The sequence below is a fragment of the Culex pipiens genome, chromosome 3 (genome assembly GCF_016801865.2).
Source record: "Culex pipiens pallens isolate TS chromosome 3, TS_CPP_V2, whole genome shotgun sequence".
Lineage (NCBI taxonomy): Eukaryota > Metazoa > Arthropoda > Insecta > Diptera > Culicidae > Culex > Culex pipiens.
The window spans coordinates 32,437,242-32,464,331 of record NC_068939.1 but is presented as its reverse complement, the minus strand read 5'-3'; the positions used below and the strand labels follow the sequence as shown (position 1 = coordinate 32,464,331).

Sequence of the window (27,090 nt, the reverse complement as noted above, 5' to 3'; positions counted from 1 at the left end):
TGTTTTAAAAACATTGGCAAAGTCACATAAAACAAGTCAAACTTCCAACTCTAAAATTTTCTAAAATTTTAAGAGTTCTTCTTTCCAATGCTTTTAAAATATCAAAAATTGGTTAAAATTTTGTTTTTTGACGAATTTTTAGATCGAAGCCCGTCTAAAGGCGGGCTTAGGTTGTAGAGGGGTTGATTGACCACTGTGTGCAATCAAAGAGCCGAGAAGAAGGAGCTTATATCACCCTCAGTAGGCTGGCTAAACGTTTTGACAGCTGATTCCCAGTTTCGACAACAACTGCCAAAAAGCCAACCTTTCGATTGCTTTCGACCTCAAATGGCATCTACATCCGAAAAGCCAAAACCTTCCTCCGATGGTTCGATTCGGTAACCTCCAGAATACATTCCCAAAACCTTACCCAAAACCTCTCCCTCACTCCCAGAAATTGCCCCATCTGCATGGACCCGCTGCTGCAGGACGACCAGACGGCGAAATACCTCTCTTGCGCACACGCCTTCCACGAACCGTGCATCGACCGCTGGCTCGTGGACAAAACCACCTGTCCCGTGTGCCGAAACCAGGAACTGAAGCCACCCCCAATCCCGCCACCCGCTCGGCAGTGGCACATTATGCCGCCAATGATGCGCGGTGCCATTGGGGGGTCCACCATCATTACCACCGAGGTGCTTCCGTCGGCCGTCCGGCCACGCCAGCAGTCGGTACACGGTCGCCGACGGGCCAGACGACGGGGGGCGGCGACCGGTGGGCAGAGCCGAAGCCGGAGTCGGGGTGCCAGGTCGCGATCGCGAGCGCCTTCGGCGGCTGCCGGCAGTAACAGTGGGCAGCCACCGAGCGGACATGATTTGGTGTGAAAATTTGAGGTGGACGTGAGGTTTTATTTATATTTTGATGGAAATTTAATAAATTTTGTAGTGTAGAACATAAGTTGGATTCCCACTTACCTTGCTGGTGTGCCGCCGGATGGACGCCTCCTGGGGCCGAGTATTCTTGTGCCTCATGTATTTGTTTCTATCGACGACTTTACTCGATAGTAAGCTGGATGAAACGTATGAATATCCTGAAACGGAAACGTTGTTACGGGTTAATGAACTGCCAAATGTTGTCTATCCACCAAAATGAACCTACCTCGAAACAGTCGCTCCGAGTTGGGTGGCGCGGACGCGGGTGAGTCGACGGGCGTTTGGCGGGTAAATTCGTCACTGAAGTTGTTCGTGTCCAGCTCGTCCTCGATGACCGGTTTGAACGGGGCGGCAATCTTCTTCTCCGCCAGCTGGCGCCAGTTGATGCTCTTGAAGAACGAGTGGGACTTGAGCTCGGACGCGTCCGCGGTGCCACCACCCAGTCTCCGCCGGGGGTCCTTGACCAGCAGCTTCCGGATGAAGTCTTTCGCCTCGCGGGAAAGATGCTCCGGAATGACCGCCTCGGTGTTGGTGATCTTTTTGGAAATCTCCGTCTGCGTGGCCGGTTCCTCCGAGCTGAACGGAGAACTGCCGGTGAGCAGCTCGAACGTGAGCACTCCCACGGACCACCAGTCGACGGACGCGTCGTGTCCGTTTTGGTTCGACTTGACAATCTCCGGCGCCATGTACTCGATCGTGCCGCAAAAGCTGTGCGCCCGTTCGTTCTCAAACACCAACTCGCGGGACAGCCCAAAGTCGGTCAGCACGATGTGGCCGTTCGCGTCGATCAGGATGTTCTCCAGCTTGATGTCCCGGTAGATGATGCCCAGCTGCAAAAAAGAAAAACCAAGTCAGCCATCACAAAACCCCCGCATTCAGAAACCGCGACAAACCTTGTGCAGCTGCTCGAGCGCCACGATGATCTCGGCGATGTAGATCCGGACCTCGTCCTCGGTAAAGTGCTCCTTGTTGTACAGATGCGTAAACAGTTCGCCCCCGCTCACGTAGTCCAGGATGATGTGCAGCTTGGAGTCCGTCTGGAAGGCGTAGTGCATCGTCACCAGGAACGGCGAGCGCTCGATCGACTCGAGGACCTAGGCGGAAGAAAAAAAAATATGTTAGAAACAGAGTCTCCTAAATTCGGATGGGATACACGAACCTGCCGCTCGGTTTTGGTGTGCTCGGCCGTTTTCTTCTTCTGGCAGATGGTGGACTTTTTCAGCACCTTCATCGCGTACAGCTTGTTGTCGTCGACGCCGCCGATCTTGCGCACCAGGAAGACCTTGCCGTACGCTAGAAGAAGAAAAAAAGAGGTAAGGATGAGAAGGATGCAGGTTTGAATCTAAAACACGTCGGGTCTTACCACCGGTGCCCAGCACTTTGAGTAGTTTGAAGTCGTCTATGCTCACTTTGTCGTCTTCGCATAGTTTTACTGAAACAAAGAGATAGAAAGGGACAACATTAGTACTGTGTTACAGTTAAGATACAGTTACAAAGATGTTTTTTCCACACCTAAAAAGCAGATTAGCAGATTGTGCGACAAATATAAACAATATATTTCAATAACTTTTTCATGATATTTCTAGAGTTTTTTTTTTTTTAAAAAAAAAGGTCCTATGAGCTATTGTGTTCCATATGTTTATACACCCACAATTGGGCAGAGCCATCCGAGAAAATAAAGAACACGATCTGGTAGCATAAAGGTACTGTGAACGGACAAAGAGGATAAATCCCGAGATTGGCGAGAGTGTTATTCTCATGGGTTTATTTTCAAAACAGTTCATCAACCCAAAAAAAAGTGCCGATATCGAGACTCGAACCCAAGACCTTTGACATATCGAACCGCGGTTTGCTGTATCGGCCATCAAAGTTCGATGAATATGAGATGGTCATTTGGCAATGAGCAATTCTCTCAGATTTCGGTCATTCGTTTTTTTTTTTGTATTTTTTAATCTGACTGAATCTTTTTTGGTGCCCAAAGAAGCCATTTTGCATCATTAGTTTGTCCATATAATTTTCCATACAAATTTGGCAGCAGTCCATACAAAAATGATGTATGATAATTAAAAAATCTGTATCTTTTGAAGGGATTTTTTGATCGATTTGGTGTCTTGGGCAAAGTTGTAGGTATGGATAAGAACCGCACTGAAAAAAAATTTGACAAGGTAAAAACTTTTTTGGTGATTTTTAATTTCACTTTTTGTCACTAAAGCTGGATTTGCGAAAAAACATTTTTTTTATTTGTTTTAGGGGACATTAAATGCCAACTTTTCAGAAATTTCCAAGGTTGTGCAAAAAATCTTTGACCGAGTTATGAATTTTTTAATCAATACTGATTTTTTTTAAAAAAATCGAAATATTGGTCACAAAAATTTTACAACTTCATTTTTCATTTTCCTAGTTTGATTTGCAATCAAAAAGTACTTTAGTGAAATTTTGATAAAGCACACCGTTTTCAAGTTAAAGCCATTTTTAGGTAACTTTTTTGACTGGTAATTTCAAAAATGTACTTACGCTCATAGGAAAAGGACGTAAGTGCAATAATAATTGCTTAATTATTGTGGGCACATGAATTTTTACGAAAGAAGATGAATATTTGTTATCTCGTTAAATACATTGCGCTGATTATATGACCTAAAGGATGCGCGAAGAATATTTTCCAATTTGCCAGCCAGCAAAACGAAGTTTCAGTCGTTTATCCCGGCAGAGACGGCTAGCTTACCCCAAAATCATCATTTTGTGTGGCAGCCTGAATCAACACAAAATCAAGATGCAGAATCTGTTCAGGAACGAGCGATAATGACCGCATCCATCTTATCACGCATAAACGCCCTCTGAAAACTCCAGGAACCCCGTGCTCTTCAAGGTCCTATGGACCACTGAAGGAAAGATAAACAAATCAGTGGTAATTGGGTACTAAAGCCCTATGTAAATTTTTATGTACAACTGTAAAAAACACGATCAAAAATCATTTCTGATCACTTTTTTTCATTTTAATGCAAAAAAAAATAATGACAAGACAACATTTTTTCGATGGATCAACTATGATCCCCTTGGAACGAGCTGTCAAGTAGGAACTTTTCTGTCAAGAAGGACCACGAGGTTAATTTTTCAAAATTGATTTAAAAATCCATTTTAAACTCTTTGTGGTCGTACAAAGGGTCATTGTACTCAGAAAAATGAGCTTTATCGCTGTAAACAATAATATCAGCAATCTAAGCTTCATTTTAGGACCCAATTCGTCCTTTTGTTCGTGCTCTCAGCTGGCGTATGAGCCAGCGTTACCACACGTACAGATATTTGAGCACATATTCAAAGCTCAAAACTATTGTTTTCATTTGATTTCAGCAATCAAACAAAGGATTGATTTGTTCACCAAAAAGAGGATCATTTTCCAGAACTTTTGACTTATTCATTTTGGGAAAATGATGTTTAGCTTAGAAGTTAAACTCGTTTGAGCATTTTTTATGTGCTCAAATATCTGTACGTTGTGGCAACGCTGGTATGAGCCAACGCGAGAGAGAGAGAATAAAATCTGTCAGTTGGACTTTTCTCCTCTGCGATGTTTTCTCCCAATCTCCTCCAAAAACACAAAACATCGACTGCTCTCTTTGCGGGGGGTGTTGAAACGATGTTCAAAATAAGAATGTTTGATTTAAATGTGTTTTAATCACAAAATAATAGTAGTTTATGCAACAAGTTGCAAAAAGAGGATTTTTTCAGCACGAGTCGTACATTTACCCAACGAGGTTCACCGAGTTGGATAAATACGAAGAGTGCTGAAAAAATCAAGTTTTGCAACGAGTTCCATACAACATTTTTTGCAATTCCGAAAAACACCCATTGAGTGAAATTTTAAGTCAAATTTTCATGTATTGTGTCAATAAATCGTTTAAATCAAAAAAATGTTGAAAAGTGTTACTTTTCGAAACAAGTGCTGAAATGTTCAACTTTTCAGCACCCATTTTAGTGCTGAAAAGTAGAACTTTTCAGCATTTATTTTGAAAAGTGTTGTTATTCGATTCTGTTATTTTTGGTACAGAAAAGTAGGCTATTTCGTCGTTCAAGAATGACAGGAAAAGTAAGTAGTTTCACGACGGAATTGCAAAAATCAATTTTGCCAATGGTCATATTGTCATTCTAACTCAAAAAAAGTCCCAAGTACAGGGACGTATGAAACAATTTGCTCATGTAAAAGGTCGAATCAACCTGGTGTGATAAAACAAGGCTAAAACACATAAATTGCTATTTTTTTTATTCACTTGATATGGCTACCATAGCTTATAGTCAAAGCAATGATTTTGACTAAAAATATGCCTTTGAAACCCTCTTACATACTAATAAGAATTAAAATAATGGTCAAAAACTTGTTCATCGTTTTTCTCCACTTGAGGGGTTTGGCTCTTAGGACGTTTTGAAAACTAACCCGAGATTTGTGCAATTTTCCGATGTTTTCGAAAACAATATTATGATTTTTTTTTTAAATCAAGACTAACATTTCAAAAGGGCCAAACACTGTTGTTTTTTAGGAGCCGCTCATTTTCGTTCGCTCAATAAAAAGAGCAGCTCTTTTGAACGGCTCTTTCGCTCTTTTTTCAAAATTTTGGTAAAAAGGCTATTTTCAAGAATGTGTGTTTTTTAAGTTTCAAAGTTTCAAGCTTCAAAATTTCAACTTTTTGTATTAAGCATTGCAAGCAAAATTATACATAAACATTATACAAAAGTAGTTTTGCAATGATTAGTTTAAAAAATATCTAAATACTGACAAAAATATGTCTTTTTTGAGATTTTTTCAAAATAGTTTTAAACGAGCCCAAACACACAAAATATTTCATTTTTTAATTACGTGTTTTTGAAACTTTGACTTTGGGTTTGCATGTGTTCGTCACGAGTTTTACGAACAACAGATTTTTACCATCTTTTTTAACCTAAATTTTTTTTTTCAAAAAACTACTTAATTTCAATGAATGTTAATGTCTGAATAATTGAAAATAATTTAAAATGATTTTTTCTGCATAGAAAATCATATTTTGCATTTTTGGGCTCGTTTAAAACTATTTTGAAAAAATAAATATTTTCGTTTTACAACTAATCATTGCGAAACAATATTTGTATTTCACATTTTGATTTAATCCGTATTTTTGTGAATTTAGAAAAAAACTAACTTTTTTATGAATTCTAGATTACTTTTTCAAAACATCTTATATACATAGGACTTTTTGAAAAAGTAAGCGAGAATTCAATTCAGTCAGTCTTTGTTAAGATATTAATATTTTCAGAGAAACCTTCAAATATGAAATATTTATGATTTTTTTTCTTATACCAACATGTCTTCAAATTCCTAGCAATTAGATTTTGATATGCACTAAAGCGTCCAATTTCCTGGAAAACGGGAAATTTTCAGCCAATTTCCCGGGAAATTTTAAATTTATTGAAAATTGTTATGATCTTGGTGGTTTTAATTTATATTATGCAACAAAATTGTATAGAACATCAACATTAATAGTTTAAATAAGTGTGAAGATCAATTAACAGCTTGACTACATGCAAAAAAATCATTCAACTACAAGAAAATGTATTTTGGTATTTTTTGATGAGAAATTTTAAACTTGCCTCTGTGACCAGTTTATTGAAATGAGAAAAAAAAACATGCATAAATTATGTTTTTCATGAACAACACTGGTTTCAGCTCTTGAACAAATGGTAAAGCTTTTTAGTGTTGGTTTTACTCCAAACAACCCAATGTTTTCAAATATTTGAAGCAAGCTTTGAATATATTTTTGCATTTTTTTAGAACAAACAATAGAAAGTAATTTTCCAATGATTTTTTTTGTATTATTATGCAACATGATTTAAATTATACGATAAAGTAACATCATTCCACAAAAAAATCTTCTATTTTTCACATTTAACCCTCTAACCTGTAGTTGCACCAATGCTCCATAATTCTTTTAATTCAAATTGTTATTTTTTTAGTACTAGGTATTCAACCAATTGAATTAATTCTTTTTGCACAAATTCGATTTTCATCTCATTTGATCATGGTAAACAAAAACGTAAAAAAATCTCAATTTTAATTTGGAGGCAAGGAGTTAATATTGTTTTGATGAAATAACTTCAACCTGTTAAAAGTTTACCTAATTATAATAATTTAATACTCATTAAGCAAGATTTATTCCCAGTTGCTTCAAAAATTAATATTATCAGAAATAATTCTGATATCATAATTTCTGATAATCTGATTAATTATATATAAACCAAACAATACATTTAATTGAACAAAATCATGTTGAGTTTGTTCATTTATTATTTTTTCAGAGCATTTTCAAAAAATAGTTCCAAAAATTTAAGAAGATGTATACTTCCGCTTGGATTTCGGGAATTCCCGGGAAATTTACAAATTTCCCGGGAAACGGGAAATATTGTTTTTCGGGAAATCCCGGGAATTCCCGGGATTTTTTTTCCTGAGAAATTGGACGCTCTAATATGCACTCTTGCCATTTAACGCCAACTCATCGTGAATGTGTGTTTAATTCAGGAAAATCAAACACACTACGAGTATCGTTGCAAGAAAAACATTCAACCAACAGAGCAGCAGAGAAAGCAAAAGGTGTCACTTTTGCAGAGTGCACTTTACCTTCTCTCCCACACACACCCCCCTCTCCTCTCTCTCTCTCCCATTTCGCAGCGACGCGCCCCCGTCAGCCTGCTCTACAGGTGTCAAAAAGAAGGGGACGGCCGGTCATCCACTCACACAATCAAAGCAACCGTCCGAGAACAACCGCGAAACCGGCGAGGGAATTCCTCTTTGCTCTCTTTTCATGTGTGATGAATTCTTCAGCCTACTTTTGTAGTAGGTATTGCCGCTTGTGTCGGAATGTGCCGCAACACCGCCGCGCCGCGAGAAAGCGCAGTTATATAAAACCGCTGAATTTCTGTCACGTGTTTGAGTGTGAGTGTGTGTGTGTGTGTGTGTATGTGTGCGCGCATAATAGTAAACACACCCTCACTTTGACAAGTCGCGGATGGACTTTTCAATCGGAATAAGAATACAACCGCAAACGCTTGTAATTTTATTGTTATTGTTGTTGATAACACGACTACGTTTGGTATAAACAATTTAAAATGGTATTAATCAAATGCTTCCTCAGTCTGGTTATTAACTCATCCTGCTAAGGCGCACTTCTCGGGTTGGCCTTGGTTTGAATCTAGAAGCCTGACATATTTCTGTATTCCTTATATTTTCTCCCGTATTTTTCATGAATCGCGCACCCGTTACGAGGAGTTACGAACCGGCAAAAACTAACAACACAGTACACATTCTAGTTTATATTTTCATTTGGGTGGTGTTTGTGAGTCGCGGAGCGAGCCCTTTCTGCGCAGATCACCACACCACAAAACTTGAAGACACACAAACAGCGCACAGCGAAGAACGAAAGGGGGGAAAGTGATTTAGGGTGGTATTTGTGTTGGGCGCTGTGTAGTGCTGGTGTAATCATATGTTCTGTGGGTGGTGGGCTTGAATGGGGGAGGAGGACCAACGCAAAGCTCGCCAAGAGGAAGAGGCTGATTTATCTGTTATTTAGCAAAGTCGAACCTTCGGAAACGGGTAAAGAAGGTGGAAGAAAAAACCGAACAAGACTCAACAGACACTTCTGTGTTTTTTTTTCTTTTTTCTTAGCGGATAGTTGTTGTAGATTCTATTACAACTCCCCCCTGAGGAAAGGTGGAAGACGACGAGGTGGGGGGAGACCACAGTTTTGCTAGTGGTGAATTGTTAAAAAGTGGGTCAGCTTGAAGCTCGCTTGAGTGAATCGTGTCGTCGTCGTCGTCGTCGCTCGGACGTAGGTTCTTCGGCATCGGAGTGAATCTAAACTGGCACAATACTCAACACGACACACAGCTCTCGTGGGACGACGGTCTGGGTTGTGCGTGAGCAGCAGAGAGCTACAATGTTTACGATCTGGCTCGTGACACAGTTCTTCTTGCGAGTGTCTCGAGCAGAATTTGCTGTACATGATTAATGTTGCCATGGGAGTATGATTGTTTTGGAATAAGTCTAAAATAAGTTATTCTTCACGCTTTAAGAAATTTATTTATTTAGTTTCTGAGGATAATGAATTCAAAACATTCATCTTCAAATATGAAATACAATGGCATTACAATAGCAAACTAATATCAAATAAATAAGGATTATTAAGTTTCGGACAGTCAAATCTACACAAAAATGTGTACCCAACATTATATTGAAAAAATGTTTCAAACTAAAAAATAAATTATTTTTATTTTTGACATGTAACCAAAATTTCGCAAAAATGTAATCTTTGAGATAATAAAAAAATATTTTCTGCTAATGTGTCATAGGCAAAAACTGCAATCTGAGTAAAAGGCAAGTAAAGATTATCCCACACATAAGGGAAAACACTGAATTTCCTGAAAGAGCACACGATTTTGAAACAAACTGCATCAATAATTCAAAAGTTTAGCAGTGGTGCGGGTTTTCATGTCGTTTTCTTCTGAAAAGTTCTAAAATATTGTAATTTTTTTTACTAAGTTTAATTTGATGAAGAATCAAATTTCGCAATTCGCAATTTTCAGTGTAAGAACGGGCCTTGACCGATCTTATGCACCAGGTTCCCGACGAACACGCACTGCCCTTACACCTACATCTTACCCTTGCTCTGAGTCAGTACGAGCAACACGCTAGAACACGCTTTGAGTGTTCGTGCCAGGCATGCACACCTTCTTTTCCGGTTACGCATTTTAACTCGGCCGGGGGTGGTACAGTGTTTTGGGTTTGATGTAAGTATAAGCGCCTAACCATTTATAGTGTGCCTGTCAATTTTCAGTAAAGCAAAAAACTGTTTAATTTTTAGTTTGAATTCAAAAACTAATTGTTATTTACAGTGTATTGTTTTCTCCTGAAATCTTGCCTAATGTTGAGTCGTGTTAATCTGTTGCTATTTCTTCTGTCGCGGTGTTTTGTTACAATGTTTTGAACCTAAGCATGTTATTCAAAAATTTATCAAAAGTACAATAATGTTATGTGTGTGACTTTGATCATTCAATATATTGAGTAAGGACTCAAACCTTACTTGTTTGAAGAAAAGGGCGTAGATTAAAACAATAGACAATAAAGGAAAAAGCATACTACATAAAGTTCGCTACTGAAATAATAATTGTATGTTGAAGGAAAGAAGAGTAAAAGCTGTATGAAGTAGATTAAAAATATAGGCAAAAATTTATGAAAAAAGCATTGGGAAAAAGGATAAATAATCATATAAGCTTAGATAGCATTAATGACAACTTTAGGAGCCGATTAAAAATAGTATTTTAATTAATTATTAGAATTAGAAGAATCAAATTTAAAACAAAAAATCAGTTTATAATGTTGTTCACCTAGTCTGGTCCCAGCCGTAGTTGCTACTCCGTTATTGACCAAGACCTCCAGAAGTTACAACTACGTAAATAAAACAAGTTCATCTAACAGTAATTGTTTCCATAAAAAGTTACTTTTTGCAAATAGACATCGTGAAATTTTAAAATATTTTAAATACCAAATATTTCTAACATTTTTTAATTAATAAAAAGAAACTCAAATTTTAGTTATTTTTAATGAGTTTTTTTTTCAAGGATTAATCTTCAATTAAAAATTATTTATTTACAAATTTAAAACATTATTGCAGTCGTCCAAAATAAAATAAAGAAAATGTTGACAAAAATCACGGATTTTTTTTAATTCCATCATTTTGTTTTTATATTTTAGCGGCAAATTGAATCAGATTGCCTTAACGCTGGTCGAAATTGGTGAAATTTTGATTGATTTTTTTGTTTAAAATAACTTTGTCTTTCCTATTTCCTAAACTCAATCAAAACAGGTCCAAAACCATATTTTCAGTCTAAATGGACGGTGAAATTGTCTTTAACCCCTTCCCGCCCAGAGCAAAATCAAGATTATTTACGTTTTTCCTTGCCATTTTTTGTAGACTTGACCAAATTGGATGAAATTTGAATTGAAGGCAGTAAACATCCTAATTAACACTGTGCAGGACGAATGAGTTCATTTCATTCAATAGTTTTCGAGAAATGTCAATTTGAAGTAAAATATTTGTGGTGCTCTGGTGCAACCATGGGCGTTAGATGATTAAAATCCATGCCATGTAAACCAAATCATCCAATACTAATTAGGATTAATAACAGCTGAAAAAAATTGAAATGGTTAATAGCACCCCACATTTGAAGAATTGAGTGTAATTAATTTGAAAATTATGCTAAATAACAATAAAAAAAACATTAAGAACTAAGAAACAGTTTTCAAAAGAAAATTTGTTTTGAAATGTCAACTCTCTTGTTTTTTTTATGATTTGAGCATTTTACCAACTAGTTGGCCACCCTGAGCTCTACCTAAAGGAGTCAATAATCCAGAAAAAATATTAAATCCACTGAAAATATGATTTCGGCGATTGGCCACGATCCATACAAAAAAGTTTTTTGGAATATTTTCCAACAAGTAAGGTTTTTTTTCAAGATTATTATTTTTAAAACATGTACTGGGGTAGGCCACACAAAGTCCATGCACTATTTTGTAGTCAAAGTTTTTTCAATAGTGTTTAGAAAAATAGTTACGTAAAAATTCTTATTTTGAATTCCGGGGTGACTTTGATAGTAATAGTTTTTCTTGTTAAAATCGTTTTTAAGATGTTCAAACTTTATTTGTACGTTAAATGTACCATCACTAAAGTAGCTGATATAGTTTCTAAGAAAAAAATCAATGTTTATGTTTAGTTAACTAAGTTTATAAGCTTTTTAACAAAATACATAAAAATTTTAGGTAAAATTGTTAAAAAGTCGGAATTTTGCCTGAAATTTGTTAAAACTAGTTTTGTTTATAAAATTATAAAAGCACGAAACACAAATGTAAAATGTGAAATTTGTTCAACGGAAATTGCTTATAAATTTGGAGAATTTTTCAAATTTTATGTCAAAAACACATATTATTTATTATTTACAAATTTATTTAACCTTCTCCTAGTGGAAAATTGTCCAAAGAATCCGAAGATGCATTCCGTTTTCCGATTCAAAATCATGTTTATTGAGAAAATCATGACACTTTGAGAAGTTTCAAATAATGACTTTCATCAACATTTTCTTAACTATAGTTAACTAACTTTTTAAACATTCCAAAATTGTATGAAAAGTTCTTTTTGAGGTACTTTGAACACTTCTCTACCACGGTCAGTATGATTCTAAACCATTCCGTACGTATTTTAATTATACTCTTCATTTTGCGGAAAAATCGCAAACATATCAAAGTCGGTAGCTAAATCTCAGCAATCATACAACCAAATGTCTTCAAATTCGATGTATATTTTAAAGGCCTGTAAACATATTTAAAAAAGGTTATATATTTTATCCTATTTACATGTATGTAACCTCTTAATCACAAAAAATAACATTCAATTAATCAGGACCACCTTGCGATTCCGGTAAAAACACATCCAAACCACCAGGGCACACCACGAGACATAAAAAAACAAACGAGGTCGTGCCAATCAGAAGCATATATTTGTGCGCAATAAGCAATGCTCCTTCTTCACCTTTTTTTTGTTCTTAGCTTTGTGTAGACTGCAGTTATTAGGCCATCGCCAATCGGCAGACAATCACGACCGATTTGGTCAGCTGACGCCGTCTTTCCGGTATGACTGACTCACTTACGGATCCAAATTTGCAAAATGTGTCAAATGATTGGGATGCAATTTGGGAGGCTAAAAAACATTTTTTAAGTCAATTTATGGTTTCATTCGTCAAAATGGTGAGCATGCGACATTTTTAAGGCACCTGATTCTTTGTTGTCGAAGGACTTTACCTTTGTATTGCTATTACAAGGCCTGACCTCAATTCTGGATAACATTTCGTTTGGCATGCTTCGTAGAAAGCTACAACGCAGGACCATTTTTGGGATTCGTTAAATGTATTAGTAAGATGGTGAGTTAACTTATGAATTCAGCACTTCTGTGAATTTAATTTCTGTGGAATCATTTTAAGTTAAGTCTTTAACGAAAACATATTTATTTAAATGCCAAAATTCATCCATCCAGAAAATGCTCATTACACTATTCAAGGACACGGTAACCACACACTGGACAACACATTCGTGGAAAACGGCACACATGTCCAGCGGAAAACAACAACAACAACAACCACTGCAAAAACAACAAAACAAGTTCAAAATTTGCACACAGTACGACGCAGCACGTGGCCACCACTGTCCAGAGAATATGCATTTGGCGCGGCGTCGCGGACCACTTGACCAAAACAACAACAATGATATTACGACGACTGAAATGATAAAACACGGCCACTCTTTGTGTTTACCAAGGGGGCCAGGAGCTTTGAAGGTCATAGTACCAACAGGTGTGTATGTGTGAGCTTTTCCGTTCTTCTTGTGTTTATCTCTGTTTTGTGTGCAGTTTATTTGCGTTTTCGACTGGTCTTAGCTGGAACTGGTTGGCTTCGAAGAGTACTTTTCCACAACATCGAAGGAATGGAGTATTTTTGAACCAAAAATTCCATCAAGATTTTATGTGCTCTCTGAGAGCAGTTGCTTATCGCAAACTGCCCTGAAGTTGCTCGAGCAGTAATTCAGTAACAACTTTTCAAAAGGGCGAATCCCTCAGATGTAAACAAACTGAGTTTTTGTCAGAATCATATAAAGCGAACAAAACTGATTCTAAAACACCCTCCATCATCTCAAAATTCCGAAAATACGTAGTTTTACAAGCAAAAAACAAAAGGGCTAATCAACAACATCAATCAAAACAAACCAAATTGAGTTTCCGCCCTTGTGTTTTCACCCAATCACGAGGGGCGAATGTAGTGTTTTCTGCAAGTTCCGACGTATATTTAGAAACACTAAATTTTCATTATAATTTAGTGAATTTTAACCTGACAATCCTCAAAATGGATCAAAATGTATGTTTCTGATGTCTCTGAACACAATTACACAACAAACCCTAAATACATAACTTTTTAATTTCAATTATTGTAGTATCGGATCTGGTCTGGTTTCACAATCTAGATATGAAGGTCCATAATTTACCGGTTCTTGGAACATCCGGGGATTCTGGGTCGAGCAGTTGCAGGACAAAAAGTTAGTGTAGGGAGGTTTAGGAGGAATGCCGTACAAAATCATCGCCTCCGTAACCATTGAAGCTATGCAAAGATTGAAAAGGCACCGGGGTGGCCTAGTCGTCAGGTGCAATGTCTCCCACTTCCGGCGGGGACACCCCAAGGAACGTCACTTCAATATAGACCACATCGTCAAACCAACATGCTACTTACGGTGTATCCTGGCTCAACGAGTCTTGGCCTGAATCGGACTCCTTATGAAGGCTTTCTAGACCAATTTTTTATCACTGTGGTTGCAAATATCACTGTATTATCACTGACTGTAACGTTTTACAATGATAAAATAGTTGTTTCACCACTTTTTTCTTTAAAAACCCGAAAAATTAACAAAAAACAAAAGGGCGAATCTGTTGTTTACTTCTGCTTTGTGGCGTAACCTTACGGGCTAAACCGTTGTTTTGGTTGAGTGGGTGGCGAATACGGTGGGGCGAAAATGTAGGCACGCTCTTCAAAAAGGCGTAATTTCTTTTTCTCAATTTTTAATAGCAAAAACACCTTAATTAATTCCAAATTGCTCTCTATGATGAAATTATTGCTATTTTTTATTAAGTTTTGACAAAATTGATGGTTTTCATGCTTTTTTGTGGAAATAGGAATTGATCGAAATTGCAAAATTTTGAATGTTGATTTTCCCGAAACGGCACAATCGTAGGTTTCGCCCTTTTGAAATGTTGTTACTGAATTGAAACTGTTATTTATTTTAGTATTTTAAACTCATAAACATCAACCAACTAACCGCACTTGAGGAACGATAACGGCAACTGGCTTAGAAAAAAAAAACAATTCGGTATTGAAACCCTCAGTTTAACTCAAGCAGCTTGTTACCATCCCTGATTATAACACCATGAGGCACAATATATGGGCTTGAGGTTTGAACGTTCGCGTGTGGTTTTCCGCTATTTTTGTTCAAAAAGCGGAAAGAAGTAATTGAAAAAAGCACTTTTATGGAGTTGTGGTCAGTGCGGTTTGTCAAGGAGTTCATTTTAGGACATGTGAAACATAAACATAAATTTTCCACTATTGTTTTGAGCACTACCTAGTAGTTCTCATAAATTTAGAAATATTATGGGTTATATGGATTCATTTGATGAATACAACTTTAAAAGCGCGTGGCCGAATGGTTACGCTGTCCGCTTTGTAAGCGGATGATTCTGGGTTCGATTCCCATCTGCTCCAACCTTCCATCGGATGAGGAAGTAAAATGTCGGTCCCGGCCTTGGTTGTTAGGCCGTTAAGTCATTCCAGGTGTAGGAGTCGTCTCCATGCCATAAGTACAAACAACACACCCAAGCTTACTCCGGTGGAATCGCTGGCGGCGGTTGGACTCGCAATCCAAAGGTCGTCAGTTCAAACACTGGGGTGGAAGGTTCCTTGGAGTAGAAAGAGGTTTGGGTGCTCTCCCTATTCAAGCCTTCGGACTCCTAGGTTCGAGCAGAAACTTGCAATAGAGACCACAAAAGACCCGGGGGTCGGTAATGTGGATGGTTTGTTTTGATTTGAACTTTGTCAAGTATCTGAAAAAAAAACAATTTCTTTCTTAACCCTCAACAACCCAACCACTTCGATCCAAAACTCCGGCAGAAATCAAATTTTCAACCAAATTTTGATCTTTAAAATTATTGAGAGAAGAACCCTTCAAATTTTACAAAATTTTAATAAATAATGTGACATTTCTAAAGTTAAAAAAAAAATTCTGGAGTCAACTTTGTCTGTGTTTTTCACTAACATTTCCTATATTTTATGTTAAATCAAGTATGCACGCATTTTTGTCATATCCCGAAATACGCATTTACGCATTTTTTTCTGAAATGGTAATGGATATAGTTGTTTTCTACTATAAAATAAAGAAAAACAAGCAAAAAATTTGACAAGTTACTTTAAACACATTAAAAAACTAAAAAGGCGAAAAATAATGATAGGATGTGGTAAGATAAACCAAATACTATTAAAAAATGAACATAAAATAAACAAGATAAATGCAAATAAAAATGCTTAAGGGGTTACATACATGTATAAAATCTCAATATATCATAATTCCGAATATTTATCAAATCCTTTTAAAAGATGAATTCCAATCACTCCTGAATGTTTCATGAAGATATGTCATGATTTCAGTGAGTAGAAGACGATTTAAGTTTAAACTTTTGCCATGCGCAAAGCGGACTGTGAAACTTTGTGAGCGTTTTTCTCGGAACACCGAGTTGATGTATGGGTGCCACGATATCTCTAGATGAGATAGACAAAATTGGCTGAAATTTGGGGTGAAGACTCTCAAGACATATTCCGTGTGCATGACGAAGCCCGATTTTGAAATTTTGTTTTTTTTTAAATACTAAAATCAAAAACTGACGATTTTTTATATGAAAAACACAAAAATATTTTTATTTTTTTTTTAAATAAACTTTTTTTTAAATCGGCCTTCGTCATGCACACGGGACCGGTTTAATGAATCTTCACCAAATTTTTTAGCCGATTTGGTCAAAGCAGCGTTGAGATATCGTGGCACCCGTTTTTTGAAATTGCTAACTTCAAATAGCTGTATCTCGGCAAATATACAACCAAATGTGTTCAAATTTATTTTATTGACAGATGAAAATGTATATTTTAATGCCCTGAAAACAGATTTAAAAAAAGTTGAAGCGTATGCTCTATCCAACCTCTGAAATTTTTACCGAATTACATGTATGTAACCCCTTAAAATGTGAAAAGAAAAACATAAATCAAGAGAAGTTAGGTTTTTCGTAGAACAAAAGTTGTGCAACCTCTAACTATCCCCAATCAAAGGTTATTTTGTAACTTTTTTCCTTTTGTAGATTTACTCGATTCTTCAAGCACCCACAAACTCCGTTCCCAAATTTGAATTAATCAGCTGTTGAAAAGTAGTCCACATCTCAGCTTAGGATAGTAACTTCATATGCTTTAACAACGAAATGAATTAAATGAAAAGTTGTTCAAAATGACCTCCTGAACACGGGAAAAATAGAAGCTTTCGAAAAGTCAAATCGGACATTAGAGGGTTAAGACGAAAAAGGAATTTCTGCGCGTTTTTGTTTCTTCCGCAAAGTTGTAGGTTATGCTTATAATCATTTGGGAAAAATGGTTAAAATATGAAAAAAAAACACACATTTTTTATTAACTGTTTTCACATAACTTCATTTTAGACAAACTTTACCCCATTAGTTATGTTTAAAAAAAAGTGACATAAACTTTAAAAGATATTTGATTTTTGAAAATAATAATAAAATACTATAGGACAGCATCAATAACACTCGAAAAATATCACTAAATCAGCATGTTAAATTAAAATTTAAATTGAAAAGCAATATTTTGATTAATGTTTTTTCGATTGTTTTTTTTTGTATTTTAAAAATGGTGTCAAATATTTGTTTAACGTTTATGAAATTATTCGAACATTTGTTGCAGAAATATGTTTTTGCCAAAATTGAAAAGCATGGAAAATAAGAATTTCTGAGTGATACCCTTATTATAGTCCTTAATTGAAAATTGACGATATCTGGAAACTTTTCTCAACTGTTAGAAAGGAATATATTTTATGGATTTTCCAAAAATAAGTGATAAAAGTTAAATTTTAAAATTACACAGAATTACTATGCGGTTCCAAATTATTTATTTTTTTTACAAAAATCAGTTTTTTTTGTTATGCACAGAGTTGGCCTTTTTTTGTCCACTAGAATCAACTAATATAATCTAATCACAAGCGCAGCCAGTCCGAAGAAAGCATCCATTCTTGTCAAGATCAATGATTTTAGTACTTTCGAGCATCCCCGAGCTGTATTTCAGTTATTAGGGATGGAATAATCGCAAATAAATCATTTTCGCAAATAAATCATTTTCGTGACAGGTCATTTTACGACGTGTGGCGTTACACTAGCAAGTGTAGTATTGAAAAAGATGTTCCGCCGAATAATCATGATGATGATTTTTTTAGATTCCTTTTACCGATCTTTCGTGCGCGAGTGAGGAGAGCCATGCTCTCTTCGGATTTTTTTCTCTCTTGATGAACGTCCAATTATTTTCTTATGATGATGAATATTCCATCGCTGACAGTTATTAAAGCAGCCAGGCTTACTGCGTTGCATTAGCCGCAGAGAGGATTCTATGAACGGATCACATTTCACAGTATCTACAGGGGAGGAAGGATGCGTGGACATACCGTACAAAACGCTGCGGATTTTTTGTCCACTAGAAACTTTGTCTATAAAAATAATGAAACTAGCAAAAAATATAAGAAAAAACGACTAGGAAGGCCAGTATTCTAGACATCACTTGATGTATCGATAATTTCCCCCGAAAGGGTAAGACACGTGGCTAGTGATAATTACGAGTGAGCGTGCGCGATCATGATGAGTCCCTTACTCACATCGCAGATAAATGTTACGTCAACGAGCGCCATTTGAAACGCTGAAAGACTGACACAAAGTCCAACGGAACGGAATGCATTCGTCGAAGGGATTTTCCATGCACATCATGATGATGTGGCGGGTGCACTGTACGTATACCTAATTGCATAATGAGAAGCAAACAACCAACCACTTCCACAGGTTCGGAAGGGAAACCAATGTTGGTTAAACCTTAAGCGTTGTCGTTATCACCAGCTTCGTCATCGTCGTAGATTTGAATAGAGTAGCCTTGCGGTGTAGTACGGTGCACACTCAAGTGGCACTACCCCATATTACAAAGTATCGCTGTGCCAGATGAGTTGTGTGGTTGAAACTTTGATAAAGGCTAAACCAATTCATTTGCATTTTTAAGAGAGAGAGATAGCCAAGGTTCTCTAGAAGGAGTCTTGACAACCTTCGTCAACAGACGTCTCACACGGTGCATCGGGTCTTGCACAGAGACATTTACACGAAATAGAAAAAAAAGAGCTGCACCGAAGGTTCTTTCCGCTCGTGGTGCGTGGTTCAACTCGAACTACTACACCTAAAGCAACCGGCCGCTGTTTTATTTTTCGGATAGGGTAGATGTACCTATTTTGGGCCTACTAGGCAAAGCTGAATGAATGTTCTGATTCTGAAACTGTTTTTGGATGTCAGTCCATACATTATCCGAAGGTTTGTATGGGACTTCGGATAATCAAATAATGTTTTTTTTTTTCTTATTTTTAACAACAAATTCGAGATCTGAGTCGGGACGGAATATTCGAACCAAACAGCAAAATTTCGCCCTGGTGTAAAGCATCGATATCCAGGCAATTTTATGGATCTTATTTCGATCCACATCAGTTGATCAGCCGAAAATGTGGATTAGTTTTTATTATTTTATTGAATTTGATGATGATTTCGGTACTGCTAGATCCAAGTTAAGAACAGTAGCCCTATCATGATTGGGTATACAACAGTACCGAGAGCATGGATAGAGTCTGTAGATATCTCTGTGTTCTGTCCATGGACGATAGTACAACATATGTGGTGACCTGTTTGCAGGTGTATTTGAAGGTGCGTGGAGTACGAAGCCTTGAACTAGTTTTGAGGAGTTTTTGTGTTCTATTTGATACATAGTTGCATAAAATGAGAAAAGCTTGGATCAAAAGTGTTGTATGATTTCACCTTTTATTTCACAACTTGAGACAATGCACCTCATCTTCCTGAATAATCGCATAAAATAAGACATGCTGCAATGGTTTAGTCATCTCATTACAAAATTATAATTGCTATGGCAAATTAAATCCAAATTGAAATTTATTCACCGTGTAATGTATTTTTCCGAAACGCAATTTCAACCAGATGGCCTCAAAATAATTAAAATTTTACCTCCAATCAGCGAGCTTCGTCTGAGCCTGTGATTACCGTCATCATCAGCACACAATCCGCAGTGCGAGGTTCAAAGCCAAAGCCCGCATATTACTATGCATCGAGTAAATTTCCATTGACTGAGTATAGTATCGAAGGAAGTGGCATCCTTCCCGAGGTAAAAAAAAACAACAGGGTTGAGAGGGTGGTGTCCTTCAGGCGGATTGATGGTTCCGCCAAATGGGTCATGGGAATGTTGCAGCCGCTGTGGGCCAATCTATGCAATTTCAACTGGATGTATTCATAACAAGGTTGGAAACGAGGAAGATTGTGCAACTAGAGTGCCGTACTATCGAATGCAAAACATTCCACGCACGTTACGCTTCACTTCTTCGAGTAATAACAGAGTGAACATTCGATTAGTGGTCGATTGGTGCTTTTATTTGCAACGGTTATTTGCGTGGATAGTGAACTGGGAAATCAAATTTGAAGCGCTTGTTAGCCCTTTAAGACTCCTGGCTACATGGGTTTGAAGCGTTTTTATATAATAGGACATAGGATCAAAAATTAAATAAAATTTAAACTAATTTCTTTATTCCAATCCAACACTCGCCGGCCGGCAGCGAAGTTATGGAACAAAATACATTTTCTGTAACATTTTTTTAAGCCGATAAACAAAACTGGCAAACTCCCATGACAGGGTTACAGGTGGTGGTGGTGGTCATGGAAAACCAACCAGCAAAACTTTCATCCGGATTTTTCTCTTTTCACTACCTTCTTCGTGTGTGAATTTTGTTTTATTGTCTTCCTCGTTTCACGGCACACACATACATAAACACGGGGTCCAATCAAACGAGTTATGACACAATAGAAGCCTCCTGTCCAGTGGTGTGTGTGTGTGTGTGGCAGGTGATTGGGAAGTGCGGTGATTTAATACATTTTCCACACTATGAACGTAATTTGTGGGGTGGTGGTTTTTTTAATTTTTTTTTTTCGAAGTGATGTAATGATTGGTATGGAGCGGTTTGCTGGAAGAAAAAATTGGAAAATCAGCTGTAAGCGCTCGATAAGATTCTCTTTCTCATTGATTTTTTTAACAAGTGGTTTGGTAGTACAGTTTATGAAATCATTTTGATTTGATATTTTAATTCAATCAAATTTTGATCTTCAAAAATCGTTTAAGAACATTTAAAGCATGCAAGTTTGACTTTGCCAATGTTTTTTTTAATGTAATTTAAGTAAAAATAAATATGCAGTAATTATTTGATACCCCATACTATTCCTTACACATTTTTTCATAGTTTTAATTATAATGATATCATTATATAGTGAAAAACAAACAAAAGATTGAAAAGTGTCTGTAAATACATAAAAAAAAGGCAAAGAAGTAAGAATAAGCCAAATACTACCAGAAACGAACATAAACTAAACTAGATAGTTTGACTAACATTTCAATATTACGCCCTCTTGAAATGTCTTGATTTTTAAAAAAAATATTGTTTACGAAAATATCGTGTTTATTAGACAATTTTATAGAAATTTTCTGAACTTGAAAAAATATATGTTCGGAAACGATCATTCATGGTAACTATTTTTAAAATCGAAAAACTGCAAAACGGGGCTCTTTATACAGCAATTCCCCACGAAAACAGCATGATTCGAAAAAAAAGTTCTCCGATCGGGCTCAAAATTTTTCTGGGGGTTCCTTGGCCGAAATAATTAGACCCGTATTTTTTTTGTTTGCCCATTAGGGTGACCTACGCCGTGTTAGGGTGGTCCGAAAAATTGAAATTTTCGTCGATTTTCGCAAATCCACTTTTTTCAAAAAATCATATCTCCGCACCATTTCATCCGATTTTAGATGTCCTAGACGCAAAAGAAATGTGATTAGTTTGGCTATTTGGGAAAAATAGTAAGAAGTTTCAAAAATCTAGCTTAACATTTGAAAAGGTCGTATGAAAACTTAAAATGCTGTTTTGAAGGTCTCGGGACCAAAGGGCCTATGTCTGAAAATATTTTTATCGGATTCCTCGGAAAATTTCACATAACATATCAAAAAATGGTGAAGTTCCAATACTCTGAGATACGATTTTTTGAAAATAAAAACTGTGTTTTTCGACGCGCCACGCGCACAAATGGAAAAATGACGAAAACGGGAAAAAACACTAAAACTGCGATAACTTTAAAATTTCAGCGATGACCTATACATGTTAGGGTACCAAAATTTTCGTAATTGAAATACGCAACTAATCACCTTTCTTTTGCGTCTAGGACAGCTAAAATCAAATCTGTAATTTTTGCGAATTAAAACATCGTTCCACCTTTTTTAAAACGACTGCCTCCGCGGAATTTTTGGCGAATTTTTTTTTACGCTCGAAAAAAAAAGTTGGAACGATGTTTTAATTCGCAAAAATTACAGATTTGATCAAATTAAGTTCTGCAAAGTTCCAGAATCATCTAGACATCCTAACAAATCACTGGAAAGAAGAATCATCTTTATTGGTTGAGTTATGCCCGAAAATCATTGAGTTGAAGTTACCGTTCCATCTTTTTTGGAGCCTTGGGCGTTGGAATGTTAAGGATATCAACTCGTTTCGATCAGGAGCATCTAGAGGACATAACGCTATGGGTATTTTATGTTGTATTGAAAAGAGTAGGTATAAAATTTCACAAAATTTTTGCTTTAAGAATACAAAATCAGAAATCACTAAAAACTTGGCGAAAATCTAGGGAAACTTATTTTCTCTGGTCGTCCCTAACAAAGTTATACCGACGACACGACAAGACACTCGCTGCAAAAACCTTAGTCAAAAGTGGTTCTACCGTGAATCCCGTGAAATGACCGTGAATTGTCAAAGTCACGGTAAATTGAGAGACCCCTTGGTTTTTCCGCAAAATCAACTTTATTCGCAACACTGCTTGGATGTAAATATTTACTTTTGCTAATTTGTTTGTGTTTGGCTTCATTTTGTCCGTAAACATTAAAGAAATTTTCAAAGATCGGGAACCTCTTCTGGCCATCACGATGACCCATTCAGCCGGAACCAAGAGTCATCTGATCAAACTGCTGGACCGAGTTTTCCACTAGCCGCTCCGGGCCCGTGTAGTGGCGAGTGCCAGTCATCCTGCAACGCTAATGAGCCAGGGAGGGGAAGAACCGGAACAAAAAACCACGCTGGCACCCGTGGCATCACCAGTATCGGCTTCAGGTGGACCGTGCCCTGTCCCAGCTTGATGGGGCTACAATTGAACAGGCGCATCCTCTGCTGCTTCCCAATCCCTGCTAACACGTACGGCCTCGATCCGGCAGTGCTCCACCTCGGAAGCCGGAACTTTACAAAACCTTTGTAAAGCTGGTCAGCGATTCGATAATTACAGCTCCAACCATCCGACAAGGGCAGGCCCGTGATACGCTGCCGTAACCGGCGGTGCCAGAGAGAGGTTCGTTGGCAAATTCTGCGGTATTCCCGGAACAGAAATTCTGCCGAAAAGGGAGCCATAGAGTGCGTGGATTTCGGCGATTTATGACGTGTCGATGTTTCTGAGTTTTATTGAGGTTTTGAAGAACGGGGTAGGCTTAATGGTAAGACGGATACAGCAGCATCCGCGTTGTCGGGGGCGTTAATAACGGATTGCAGCGTGAACCTTTCGCCGGCCTCGAGTCGAATCAATCGAACATTGGGAGGAAGATGGGTGGTGGCATGAGTTGAGATTCGCTGACGCATAGGAGCACGCTGAACTCATTTCTTTTTTTTCCGTAGGTCTCATGTTCTAGCGTGAGTCTCACCCGTAGTCTAGACGCCGGAAAAGCCGGTTGCAGCCAACATTTTGATTGTTATGACGAGGGAGGATAAAGGAACCTAAGTTGAACCGTTTCCCATAATCAACACGACGACAACTCAACCGATGCAAAATCTGTGAGGATGTTGATCTGTACGTGTGCACTAATCGATAGTTCCGACGACCTAGGATCATTCCTTGAACTTCGTATACTGTTACTGCCTAGGTACCCCACAGGAGTGCCTCCACCTATAATTTGAACTGAATATCAGATGCCGGTTTCGGCAGCGCACCACAAGTCCTAACCTCCTCCAGACGGTCTGGACCGCCACCCTCTCTCAAACCCGTTCCCGCCGAATAGTCCAAGGGTTTGTAAGGAACCCCCGGCGGGGAAACCTCCGAGGCAAGCATTCATACGTTGGGGCCAAAACTAAAAAGCAACGAAAGATGCTACTGTTCGGTAAATGCCAAGTCAGACTGGGGCAAAATCCAGTACCGTCAACTGGGGCGACACATGAGGCGAATTGGGACAGCAGTTTTAACCATGCAGGAGCACAATATTTTGATTTTTCTGGTTGGTTTCGGTTAGAACAGACCAACAAAATGTGTACTTCCATTTCCGAATTTAAAACCATAAAATGCTCTTAACACTGCTATCCCTATTCAGACTGTAGTCCCGATTCGCCCCAGATGGCGGTACACCTGAAACAAATACCAACCATGCAAACACAGGCATCAACGCAGTTTGCACTCCGGTTCTTCCAATCCCCGGTCAAAACAGCACAATGTTGGCCCTAAAATGTCGAAGGCTGACCAGGACCCACCACTGGACGACCCAGCTAGTGGAAAGGGCATTCCCACACTTTGGACAGTTTGGCATAAACCGTTGGGCCGAAACTTCAAAAGCTGGCATGTTCCTTGCTGAGCCGACCCGTACCGAGATCATCATTATGGCCACCTGCACCCAGAACGTTCTGGGCGAGAAGGGTCGCTACATCCGCGAGATGACCGCCGTCGTCCAGAAGAGATTCGGTTTCGCCCCGGCACCGTTGAGCTATACGCCGAGTCGTGCCCGGTTAGCTGCGTGGTCAGCGTGCCAAGTCGATGAAGTACATCGACGACTGATGATCCATTCCGGAGATCCTTGCAATGTGTACGTCGACACGGCCATCTGCCACGTCCTGCTGCGAAAGGGAGTGTTGGGCGTCAAGGTCAAGACTATGCTGCTGTGGGGTCCGAACGTCAAGATCGGCCCAAATAAACCGCTGTCGGACAACGTTTCGATTGTGGAGCCCAATGACGAGACCATGTTCAACACGCCCGCAGCGAACCCAAGAACTAGCGGTCGCCGTTGGAGTTAGGAGCCGGTGGAACCGTCGTCGATGTGGTTTAATCCGTCATTGGTTAAGCTGGGCGCTGCTATACTTATAGGCTCATAGCTGATATAAGTTCTTCCCACTCCCTCCCCCCCTGCACGCGCGGTTAATCTAACATCCTTGCAAACAGAAGAATTTGGATATTTTTTTTAAAGTCATCCGATTGCAGGGTTGAAAATTGCTGAAAAAGAATCTTATAGCATACGGTCCCACGAGTTTTTGTCCCTCTTGGCACATATGGTTGCCTTGCCCCACATTCCCCTACAACATTTTTAAAAATACTAAAAATCCCCTGAAGCTTTGTTTCGTGACCAACAACCCAACTCTAATAACCCTTAAAACGCCCTCCCTAAAACATCCTTCGCCGCTCGCAGTGCCTGCATCATCTCCAACGGGGTACTTTTACCCACAAATGTCTGCACAACAGCCTCGCTAACCCTTAAGAAAACATTCGTACACTTCTCCTGCCCAATCGTGCCCGGCACAATCGCTCGCTGTTTCTCCAAATCCACCTCCTTCGTGATACCCAGCAGCTTCGTAATGTCCACGTCCACGTTGTCCGACTCGACGTTACTTTCAAAGCGCAGGTTGTTCAGCGCCTACTCGTGGCCACGATACGCCTTAATATAGTCGGGCAGGGCGGAAAGCTTCGTGATCAACGTGTGGTACACTTGGTTGTACATCTGCTGAGTGGTTCCTTCGAAAAAGCGACCACCAACGGTCAGGAAGAGCGTGTCCCCGATGAAGATGACCTTATTATCCGGGGTCTCGATGTAGTAGCACGGTGTGGAGATGCAACTGGTCCATGCGCTCGTCGTTACAACCGTAGATAGACAGCTTGTAAACGAGGGATCCGCCTGGTAGAGCTTCTACAGGGCAGCATTGCCTCCGGCGTGGTTCCGGTGGTGGTGCGTCGTCAGGATCTTGTTTAGCGTGACTCCGGCTTCCTTGGCCTGAACTTGTCGATCCTCGCCGTTCGGCGCAAGCAGCCTTTCCGTCGGAACGGACGTCGTACTGTAAGCAAGTCACTTCCAATCTCGTTGTACGGTCCGAAAGGCCAACTTCCGCAAGACCTCTCACCCACCTCCGTATCATTTTCACAATCCGTTAGATAATTCCTTCTCTGTTCGTTTGTCGCGATCACCATCATACGCCTAATCGAGATTCGCGGTTCCCAGTGGTGGTTGTGCTCGCTGGCCAGCTTGTGGGGAATCGGCGACGAGGACACGGAAGAACGGTGTGATCCGCGTGATTCCGCCGATTCCGCATTCCAGGATTTTTCAATCATTTCAAACATCTGACATTTCCAAATGACATTTCTAAACGTCAAAATCAGAAGGGTTGCCAAAGTCAATCATTTTAAAAAAAAAAATCGTTTTGACGTTTCCAGTTCCAAAGGAAACGGAGGGGTAAGCCGATTTGGTGCCCACTTTTTGGAAGCGAGTGGCTTGTCGTGTCGTCGGTTATACCCGGGGGGATGGCAACCCTATTCCGACCAAAGCAAACTGACAACAGTCGACATTAGCACGGTTGTCAAATGAGAGCCCACAACAAAAGCACTAGCTGTCAAATGGTAGCCCATAACAAATCATTGTTTGGGTTTTTGATTTTCAAATTTTCCGCAATTTAAACGATAAATTCCTGAAAAAAACACGTGAATTGTGTTGCTGATGGCAAATTCTATCATATTCTTGTAGATTCCATCCCAATATTGGCTGAAAATTCATATCGAAAAAAGTGATTTTTCTGTTTACCTTTTTTTGCTTTTTTTCTTTTGGTCGACAAAACAGTGCGCCCGTACACTCAGAATCGGCATTACACATTTTCCAGTTTGATTTTACACATTTGCATGGGACTTTTGAGTTCAACCAAGATAACACACATCGTGTTACCAAAGTAATATGAATAATACTGATTCTGAGTGTTTGTTATCTGAACTTCCAAGATGGCGGCTTCTTCGCTACCCCCTGGTTATACCCTTGAAAAAAAAAATACAAACAAAATAATAAACCAAGCAAACCCCATCAAACTCTCATACCCCTCGATCAGACAGACAGTCAAATCCGGCTATCCGGGTGATTG

The 27,090-nt window shown here is 38.6% G+C and overlaps 3 protein-coding genes across 5 annotated transcripts in view; 2 read left to right on the top strand and 1 right to left on the bottom strand.

Annotated features, from left to right (window-relative positions):
• LOC120420572 (ribosomal protein S6 kinase alpha-5) overlaps nt 1-27,090 on the bottom strand; it is a 72,270-nt gene that overhangs the window by 10,897 nt on the left and 34,283 nt on the right. For both annotated transcript variants that reach the window (XM_039583651.2, XM_039583650.2), the window contains exons 3-7: nt 2,275-2,343; nt 2,071-2,204; nt 1,805-2,005; nt 1,138-1,741; nt 954-1,069 (exon numbers count right to left, since the gene is read on the bottom strand). In XM_039583651.2, coding sequence (XP_039439585.1) covers nt 954-1,069; nt 1,138-1,741; nt 1,805-2,005; nt 2,071-2,204; nt 2,275-2,343 — 1,124 coding nt within the window. The remainder of the gene's footprint in view (nt 1-953; nt 1,070-1,137; nt 1,742-1,804; nt 2,006-2,070; nt 2,205-2,274; nt 2,344-27,090) is intronic.
• LOC120420576 (RING finger protein 150-like) lies at nt 224-878 on the top strand. Of its 2 annotated transcripts, none has more exons than XM_039583654.1 (2): nt 224-377; nt 434-878. In XM_039583654.1, the coding sequence occupies exons 1-2, from the start codon at nt 328-330 to the stop codon at nt 861-863; spliced, it is 480 nt and encodes a 159-aa protein (XP_039439588.1). In that variant the 5' UTR covers nt 224-327; the 3' UTR covers nt 864-878. The 2 variants fall into 2 exon arrangements, with proteins under 2 accessions (XP_039439588.1, XP_039439589.1); XM_039583655.1 differs by having other exon boundaries at nt 253-367.
• LOC120420575 (40S ribosomal protein S3-like) lies at nt 22,628-25,079 on the top strand. Its single transcript, XM_039583653.2, has one exon. It carries the CDS (start codon nt 24,418-24,420, stop codon nt 24,991-24,993), a length of 576 nt encoding a protein of 191 aa, XP_039439587.1. The 5' UTR covers nt 22,628-24,417; the 3' UTR covers nt 24,994-25,079.